The sequence below is a fragment of the Schistocerca gregaria genome, chromosome X, assembly GCF_023897955.1.
Source record: "Schistocerca gregaria isolate iqSchGreg1 chromosome X, iqSchGreg1.2, whole genome shotgun sequence".
NCBI lineage: Eukaryota > Metazoa > Arthropoda > Insecta > Orthoptera > Acrididae > Schistocerca > Schistocerca gregaria.
This window is the reverse complement of record NC_064931.1, coordinates 136449709-136460170: the sequence shown is the minus strand read 5'-3', so window position 1 is coordinate 136460170 and position 10462 is coordinate 136449709. Positions and strand designations below refer to the sequence as shown.

At 42.5% G+C, this 10462-nt stretch overlaps 1 protein-coding gene across 2 annotated transcripts in view; it reads left to right on the top strand.

Moving 5' to 3' along the window:
• Positions 1–1380: 1380 nt before the first annotated feature.
• The window catches only part of LOC126298575 (unconventional myosin-Va-like), a 150193-nt gene continuing 141111 nt past the window's right edge, over positions 1381–10462 (top strand). Inside the window, exon 1 of one of the 2 annotated variants that reach the window (XM_049989945.1) lies at positions 1381–1712. In XM_049989945.1, the coding sequence (XP_049845902.1) occupies positions 1704–1712 (9 nt within the window). In that variant the 5' untranslated portion in view covers positions 1381–1703. The remainder of the gene's footprint in view (positions 1713–10462) is intronic. The other variant, XM_049989946.1, reaches the window with a different exon arrangement.

The window sequence follows — 10462 nt, the reverse complement described above, 5'->3', positions numbered from 1 at the left end:
CAATTTCGCTTTAGAATAATCCAATGAAGGTAATTTCGTGCCTAATTAGACTGGCGGCGGTTCATAAATGGTCTTGACCACATAAAAAGGCCTGGAACCAAAACATTACTGGTTCGATTTCTGATTGCCTATAGTCTTGCTCCAAACTGGAATCGCTTCATATTCGAAATGATAGTCTGGCACTTGCAACTATTAGACATAAACTACATGGTCAAACAAACTTCTAAAATTCCTGTAAAACGGGCAACGTTAACTCAGGGAATGTGATTTAGATTCTGATTTTAGGATAACTGTTATTAGGAATTGTTAGAGTGCGTGCTGATTCGATGATACCGACAGGAGGTCACATTTAGAGGAGAATGTTACACATGGATAGTGTTGTACTTGCCTCTCTGTGACAGAATGTTTTAATGTTACACGTGGCTTTTTCCTGTGACAGTACTAATAATACTACAAAAGAGTTAAATGTTACAAGGGTACTACATCACAACAGACAATGATTCAACTAATCATTTAGGAGGTCAGGACATTTTGTACTGAATTCGACTTGATAATTAATGAAAGTATTCACAATGCCGTGGTCACTTACTGCATACGAATTTGACAGGTCCACAAAAGGAATTGTACCGTACTATTAAACATAGTAAACTTTTATCTGCCTTGTTCGCAGATGTGCGACCGCTCCTGATGCGTCCACACCCATCCATCGCCAATTATGATCTCATCTTTTGTGTTTCTTCAACTGAACGCAAGCTTCTATTCCTTTTCCCCCAGCCAGGAAGAGCCACACAGCTGACGAAATGCATCTCTTTCCTCAGCCTCAGATGCACCAATTGGAGACAAGGCAACGTTTTATTACCTTATAAGATAACATAATCACGGTGCAAAATTATTACCTTGGTTAGAATGACAGCTTTACCTTATGATTTGTAACACATTCATTCGTTTAGGCTGAATGTCATGCCCGAGGCAGGATTCGAACCTGCGAGCGTAGCGGTCACGTGGTTCCACACTGTAGCGCCTAGAGCCGCTCAGCCACTTAGGCCTGTCTCCACGGTCTCTCTCTTGCTTTTACTCAGAGTTTCTCTGATGATGTAATTTAAATTACGAAACCGGCCGTGCCTTTAATGAAGGATTTAGAACAGCTGCGGCGGATTTTATTCAATATGCTTTTGTTTTTTATTGTCTGAACGGCTTATCGCCACGTTTCACTCGCGTACAAGCCTCCACTAAAGATAAATTCGGACTGAAAAGATTTCCTAATATTTAAATTTATTATCAGTGCAAGGAAATTCACAGTACACTTCAGAGTGGTTTGCGTAATATGGATGTAGAGGGAATGCGCTGTTTTATCTTGCGGCTCAAGAGCTGGCTGGACAGTCCTCCGATTTCACTACGTCATGAGCGACGGTGTCAGCGTTAGCAGGCTGTAAACAGTTTCTGGTTTCCGTATGGCAGGGCGCCACCTGGCGTGGTAAGGCGCTGCTATCCGCTCACGCTGGCCGGGTACGACCCTGCGTACAGGGAAGCATCAGGTGCGCGCGCCTTGTGGACGCGGATATCTGACCATCTGGACAGCTGCCTGCCTGCCCGTTTCTCGTAGCGGAGGGTCGTGGAATCGAATCCTGCTCCGACACACGGCGCCCAGGAATCGCCAGCTGGCTTTGCCCCGCCGTTGCCGCCATCCTCATCGCAGACTGAAGATGGAGGCTGTGAGTGTTGAACTGCTATTGTTCTAGGCCAGGGGTCTCCAAACTTTTTAGTCCGCGGGCCGCATTGACTCCTCCACGAAGTGATAAGGGCCAAGATCTTCCATGATCACCGTAATGTAAGGCTAAAGGAAAGATGAAATCGCAAAAATCTAAAGGAACTACGATTTTTATTTAATTACATAATTTTGATTGGTGGGCGTCCCTGACCGAAATTCTGGCGTATTTTGTATTTTATTCTGGCGAATTTCACCGACAAAAAAGTATGTCACTGCACATTCTTCGCGAAAGCGTCCTGCAAAGATAACGAAATCTCAAAATCATTGTTAGCAACACTATTACTACAAGACGTAATAGAGGTAGAGTATGTCTACACATTGTTGTTGCAAGAGGCGCAACAATAAGTTTAGTTACGTAGTCTTGTAGCGAGTAGCAGAGCCAATGTCGCGGTGTATTGGTCGCGATAGGCCTCGAAACTCAATGGTTGGCAGTATAGGTACCAACTCAAAAATTTAGCGGGGCGGATACCGGGGATGTCCGGCCAGCTAACGCGGGCCGGTTTGCCGGCCCTCCCGGGCCGGTTTCGGCCCGTGGGCCATAGTTTGGAGACCCCTGTTCTAGGCCACCGCTAGACTGCTGAGCCGGAAAACGGAATAAGAAGACCAGAGAATATCTGTTTTAAAATTAGCTTTATTTGCAGCTTAACAGTCTCGCGAGATGGTGTCTGACTACTCCACTTTCATTCAAGCAGCATTTGCCAAACAATATCTACATCTACATACTTACTGCGCAAGCCATTGTACAGTAAATATGGCAGAAGGTACCTTTTACTACTGTTATTCCCTCTCCTGTACCACTCACAAATGGAGAGAGGGAAAAGTTGCTGTCTATACACCTCTATACGAGCCCTAATTTCTTTTATTTTGTGTTCGTGGTCCTTACGGGAAATATACGTTGGCGGCAGTAGAATTGTACTGTAGTCAGCCACAAATGCCGCATCTCTGTATTTTCTCAGTAGTGTTTCGCGAAAAGAATATCGCCTTCCATCCAGGGATTCCCATTTGAGTTGACAAAACATCTCCGTAATGGTCGCGTGTCGATCGAACCAACCGGTAACAAATCTGCAGCACGCCACCGAACTTCTTCGAGGTCTTCCTGTAATCCGACGTGGCAGGTATCCTAAACATTCTCTCAATAAACCGAAGACAACCATACGCCCCCCCTACTGCCGACCTTATGCTTTGCACCGTTACGCCTGTATATTTAATCGACGTTACTCTGTCAAGCAGAAAATTACTAATACTGTATTTGATAATTAGAGCATTGTTTTGCCAAATCATCCACATCGACTTCCAGTTATCTACATTCAGAGCACACACTAAACAAAAAATGATTGAAATGGCTCTGAGCACTACGGGACTTAACATCTGAGATTATCAGTCCCCTGTCCGCGGCTCGTGGTCTTGCGGTAGCGTTCTCGCTTCCCGGATTCGATTCCCGGAGGGATCAGGGATTTTTCTCTGCCTCGAGAAGACTGGGTGTTGTGTGTCTTTCATCATCATTTCATCCTCATTCACTCGCAAGTCGCCGTAGTGGCGTTAAAGAACTTGTGGAGCGGCGGCCGGCCACCAATGCCATACTCTCATTATTATTATCAGTCCCCTAGAACTTAGAAGTACTTAAAACTAACTAACCTAAGGACATCACACACATCCATGCCCGAGGCAGGATTCGAACCTGCGACCGTAGTGGTCTCGCGGTTCAAGACTGAGGCGCCTAGAACCGTTCGGCCACAACGGCCGGCACACACAAAACAGATATTATGTGTAAGTCATTATGTATCCAGCTGTACTTTCCGGTACAGCTACACGACAGAATCAACAGCAAACAGTCGCGGATTGCTGCCCACCGTATCCTTCAGGTCGTATATGTATAAAGCTGAGTTTCGCACGACCGATGCTTTCTAAATCGTTTCTAATTTGAAGACGGAAGCATTTCTGACTCAAGAAACATTATTATTTTTTAACTTAGAACATGCCTAAGAATTCTGCACTGGACAGATGTTGATCTGTGATTTTGCTGGTCCGTTCGTTTACCTTTCTTATATACGAAAGTCTCCTGCGACCTTTTTCCGTCGCTTGTAACTTCGCGTTGGATTTGAGATTGGCGATAAATGCAAGCTAAGTAAAGGTCCAGTGATGAAGAGTACTCTAAATAAATCGGAATTGGGAATCAATCCGAACTTGGCGCCAAAAATCTGTTTTCAATTCTATCAGTTGCTTCTCAACACTAGGGATTATTTCTGTATCTTGTGCGACGGTTAAACGATGGTATGACTGTAGGATCCTCATTCGTGAATGAATTTTTAACCGTGATATTTAAAACTTCAGCTTTCTTTTTGATTACTTCTATTACACACCATTTTCTTTCGACGAGTAACTGGATAGAATCCTTCGACCCACATACTAATTTAACTTCGGATAGAATTTTTACGAATACTCTCCAAGATCTTTCGTTAAGGTATGACACTGCAAGTTGTATGCTTCAAACAACAATCTTTTTATACACGCCAGATTGTCTATTAACTTTTGCCTGTTGCAATTTCCGTGTTCTTTTTTGGACCGAGAATATACAATTTCTGCCTCCTCAGCATTTTCCTGATTTTGTTATTAAGTCACAGAGGGTCATTTCCAACTCGGGACATACGTCTCCAGAGCGCGATTTATGGTCAGGTTAAATCTGGCCATAATTCCTCTACGTCCGTCATATCGGAACTAAATGATGTCAATTCACTGTTTGAGTAGGATGTTAACAACTGCTATTGTGCTCTTTCTAGCAAAAAAACTCTCCCAATATTCTTGATAGATCTGTTAACTTTGGAAATCATCGTTGCTATGATGATATCATGATCACTGATACCTGTCTCTCTACTGACACTCTCGATAAAGTCCGATTTCTTTGCAGCTAGAAGCTGCAGAATATTTCCATTGTGTGTGGGTTGTCGAACTAGCTTCTCAAGACAATTTTCGGGAAATGTGCTCAGAACTAAACTGTCTGTCCATACCACCTACAATGAATCTATAGAGATCCCAGGCTATATTCTGTGGGTCAAAGTCGCATTTTCGCGCTACTGAGTGTAGACTTTCTTTGAATGATTTTTCTTCTGTTATGGTGGATTCGAGTGCCGGTAAAAACATACGATGATTACCATGAGTTCATCTGCGCCGGTTACACACATCCAGATAAATTTCGCAGTCAGACCTCTATAGGCACAATACTTTTGTCCGCTGCCGTGAACAGTCCCTCACCTATGGTGTCTAACCTGTCTTCTCGATATACGTTCCACGCGTCGCTAAATATTTGACTGCTTTCTATTTTGGGTTTCATCCAGCTTTCGGTTCCGAGTGTAATTTAAACACAACAACTTTCCAGTAGAGCGTTAAATTCAGGAACTTTGTCACGAATGCTCCAATAAAACTTACCGTTAAAATTTTGACAGTCTAAGTGTCAGTATTTTGTCCACGGTCTGATTTAGCCCGGACCTCAAACTATCGCATAGCCTTTTTCCTTAAAGAAAAAAAGAAATATGCGCTCTACACGTTTTCTGCTATCCGAGCCAACTAGCTGCTTGCTCTATGTAGTGAAGTACAACACTGACTTGTCATAGGGAGTCCTACAACTCTCTACCCCATAACGTAAGTCAATAAATCTTCAGTCGAGATCTTCACAGAATCGACGGAGCCTCTGGTTCAGACGCTCCACTCGGCTTCATAGCAAAGGACCCGATCAATTCTAGGTAAATTATGAACTCTGAACTCCGTGAGCGAGGCCAGCAGTCTTCATCACTTCCGCCAGCTTCACGTACGAACGGGGGATGCCCTCAGAACCCATGCAACAGGCATCACTGATGTCGACATGAACCTCACCTTAAAGATGACTGTACCGTGTACCCTCGATAGTTGTTTTTTACTATTGATTTGTCAACTTGCTTAATGGTAGTGTAGCACAATGCTATTTGTTATTAGTTTACTATTTTTGTGAAACTAGGGGAAAATTTTTAGAATATAGGTTGAGACAAAGAATGGTTATGACTGGAGTCCAGAGGAGAGATGTATTCGTGAAAGTATTTCAACTGTACAGGGAATTATTAATAGTAACTGGATTGTAAATATGGAACACTTAGAGCAGAAAATTGCGACTCTTATGCTGGAGAACCAACATTTAAACAAAAATTTGAATCAGGCAGTTGCTGTTGTAGTATATAGTGGGACGTAAAGGTACAACCAAATCCCCTTGCAGCAACTGCTTCAGCTTCACTAGTCCCTGTGGTTTCACCACGTGTGATAATGACTTTTTTGAGCAATTTTATACCGTTTTCTTGCTCAAAGTCGAACGAAAACGTGCACTCTTTCCTACACAATATCAGCGATGTTCAGCGGCGTGTACGGAACTTTTCGTGAAGATAAACACAAAAGACTAAAATGTTCTTTTAAAATATGAAAAAAATTACTCTGAGCACTATGGGACTCAACATCTGTGGTCATCAGTCCCCTAGAACTTATAACTACTTAAACCTACCTAACCTAAGGACATCACATACATCCATGCACGAAGCAGGATTCGAACCTGCGACGTAGCGGTCACGCGGTTCCAGACTGACGCGCCTAGAACCGCACGGCCACAACGACCGGCTAAAATATGAAATTATTCCTTTTGCGAATTCGTTAATCACTGGGTCTTAAAACTCACATCTCAGCTGCCGAAGAAGATCATCTTTAGTTGACAATATGGCTAAGTTTCTAAGCTGTTCTCGAATTTTTCAGCTACACACATAGCTTTTTATCTTTTTTATGTTTGCAAAGCTTCTCTCAGCTGAGTCACTGGTTGCAGGAATGCTCGAAATAAGTTCAGTTTTACAGTTTCACAGTATGGCGTCTGAAGTCCACCTGACAAAAACTTCAGCAAATCGCCATCCCTTTTATGGCGCATTCCTTCGGAAATATATGCAGCGAGTATCTGTGATCTTAGGCAGCAAAAGGTCGAACACGTGTAAGTAGGATTTGCGCTCTGACTGTTCCGTACAAGCTTAATTATGGATACAGATAGTTCATCTACACTTTTTCATGAGTGAGTTTGCGAGTATCAAAATGTGTGACATAAACAGCCGTATCTTTTGACTTTGTTGGCTTGTGAGCTTAAATTTTTCATATCGCCAAGCGACAGTAGACACAGTTGAGAAAATATTGCCTCCATTGAGGTCGAGGCTGAGCGTGACAATGAAGTTATCTGGTCGCGAATAACAGGTGTAGGTGAAACCAAGTTAATTGTTATATGTTTTCACCGGCCACTCGATTCCGCTGTAACTCTTCTACAGTCACTCAAAAAAAGTCTACGGTCAATAGGGCGTAAATACCCAGATCATGCAATACTAGTTGGAGGCGATTTTAACCTACGGATGTCTATGGAGTCATTGCGGGGTTTACAGACAGACAGTCATGGGAAGTACAGTCGTGGACAAAAGGAGGGAGACCCCTCGCCTTTTCGTTATGCACATCCGCACAGCTTTAAAGTCTGCTACACAGCATAACAGGTGAGGTTACGAAGTGCTACCAACATACTATGCACAGGCGTGAAATTGAAAAACTATCCGAAATTTGTCAGACTGTTTTCAGTCATATGTAAAACTATATTAATGCTGATTAGTGTGTTAAACACAACACGTAAATATAAGATGTAAATGGAAGAATAAACTCTAATCAGTACGAACTGTACTAATAAAAATGAATTTCAGTTTATCGAGATCGCATAACTGTTTTAGTAAGACAAAGTACCCCAGATCGTTACGAATTAACAAAATATTATGCGCATTCGGCCGCGAAACGGTCTGTGTCAACGTTCAGAGCAGTCATACTGGATTACCGTTGCTGACGTACCATACAAGTGTGCAAATTTAGCAATGTGTGAAGATTCATAACGAAATTCAGTTAAAAATCATTCAGTGCCACACTTGAATCAATTCAATTATTGGCAGAAGAAGAAAATGTTGGCAGTAATAAGTATGAAGTTCGGTGACCGATGGATTGGTAGAGGCGGACCAATTCCATGGCCTCCACGCTCTCCTGACCTCAACCCTCTTGACTTTCATTTATGGCATTTGTCAGCTCTTGTCTACGCAACACCGGTACCAAACGTAGAGACTCTTCGTGCTCGTATTGTGGACGGTTGTGATACAATACGCCATTCTCCAGGGCTGCATCAGCGCATCAGGGATTCCATGTTACGGAGGGTGGATGCATGTATCCTCGCTAACGGAGGACATTTTGAACATTTCCTGTAACAAAGTGTTTGAAGTCACGCTGGTACGTTCTGTTGCTGTGTGTTTCCATTCCATGATTAGTGTGATTTGAAGAGAAGTAATAAAATGAGCTCTAACATGGAAAGTAAGCGATTCCGGACGCATGTCCACATAACATATTTTCTTTCTTTGTGTGTGAGGAATGTTTCCTGAAAGTTTGTCCGTACATTTTTGTAACACCCTGTATATATATATATATATATATATATATATATATATATATATATATATATATATATATATATATATATATATATACAGGGTGATTCAGAAATGCATGTAAATATTTTAAGGGTGTATTTGTGAGGTAAATATAAGACAAAAATGTTCTATAAATGTTTTTCCATAAACGTTTAATTCCAGAGTTATCGTTAAAATACGAAAGTCATGTCCGTATCAAAACGACGTCAGTGCAAGCAGCAGGATGCCATATTCTGGTACGTAATGCACATACGTATCTCCCAACAGTTGATTCGAAACTGCATGAATAGTGTTTGTTTGTGTTTGCAATTGCTGTTTACTCCTACTGCACAGAAGATGGCGCTGATGTTGTTGGTAACGGAAACGTACTTCCTGTCGTTCATTCATCGTCGGAAGGCTACAGGTTTCGTGCACATGATGTACTCAAACAGTGAGTATGCTGATATGCACCTTGTGTATGGTGCAGCAGATGGAAACGCACTTGCACCAAGACGAAGGTACAGTGAGCTGTTTCCAAGACGACGGTTACCAAGTCATCAGACGTTTGTATCTGTGGACAGACGTATGCGGGAGTATGGCATTCGTCCTGGGCCACATTCAGGTCGACCAATTGAGCATGCAGTGAACGTCGAGGAACATGTTTTGGACCTGGTAGACCAAGATCCAGCCATCAGTACGAGACAAATTAGTGCAGCTGTACGACTTCCACAATCTACTGTATGGCGGCTGCTTCGGAGACAACAGTTGCATCCATTTCACCTGCACAAAGTGCACGAATTGACACCTGCAGACTATCCTCGCCGTCAGCAATTCTGCCAGTGGTTACAAGAGCGTCATTTGAATGATCCAACGTTCATTCGGCGGATATTATTCACAGATGAGGCCATGTTTACTCGTGCGGGTGTAATCAATTCGCATAATATGCACCAGTGGGCTGTCGAGAATCCTGGTGCGAGAATTGTGCGTGGATATCAACATCAATTCTCCATAAACATTTGGTGTGGTATTGTGGGGAATGACTTACTCGGACCTCATGTTCTACCTCCAAGGCTGACTGGGCACGCTTACCGCGAATTTTTGGAGGGGGAATTGCCTGGATTGTTACAGGATGTCCCTCTTGCAACACGAGCCACCTTGTGGTTTATGCACGATGGTGCTCCTGCCCATTACAGCCGCAACGTAAGGGCGTACCTCAATGATGCGTATCCACATCGATGGATAGGTCGCGGAGGACCAATTGCTTGGCCAGCCAGATCACCTGACCTGAACCCTTTAGACTTTTATTTATGGGGCCGACTAAAGACATTGGTGTATTCTTCTGCAGTACCGAACAGAGAAGTGCTACAACAAAGAATTGAAGGTGGTTGTGAAATTATTCGTGGAGAGTTGAACGGACTGTGTAATGTGCAGAGATCATTGCGGCGACGAGCACGGGTCTGTCTGCAAGTTCAGGGACAGCATTTTGAACATGCATTGCATTACGATTTGTGCAAATACAGTACAGTACAGTCTGTAAATTCTTCACGTATTTTCCTTAGTTATTTTGCATTGATTTAGTTCAATCAACAGGAACTAAAGGAATACAGTATTCGCGAGGAATTGTTTCAGTTTGTTACGTCACGTTTATTTACCAGTTTGCGTTTTTAGTCCAAATGCACTGTAATTTAACTGTGAACTCTGGGAAGTAAATACTTTACGTTGTATTGAATGTATTATCATGTTTTGTTCATAACTCTGTAATAAGCCAAGTATAGCAAAAATTGTATAGAACATTTTTGTCTTATATTTACCTCACAAATACACCCTTAAAATATTTACATGCATTTTTGAATCACCCTGTATATGTGTGTGTGTGTGTGTGTGTGTGTGTGTGTGTGTGTGTGTGTGTGAAGTGTTTGACATAAATTTCAACTTGATACCTTTAGCATTCCTGACTTAAAGAGGTCTTAACAGACGGGGAACAATATAAGTCTATAAGGGCTCCCTTTTTACCGATTGAGACACAGAACCGAAAAAAAATTATCTTCTGACACAGTGAGTTTCAAGGTACACTGTAGCAGCTACGGGCTTTGGAAAAAGGGAAGGTCTGGACGAAAAAAAAAAAGGTGCAAATGGCTCTGAGCACTATGGGACTTGACATCTGAGGTCATCAGTCCCCTAGAACTTAGAACTACTTAAACCTAACTAAGGACAGCAC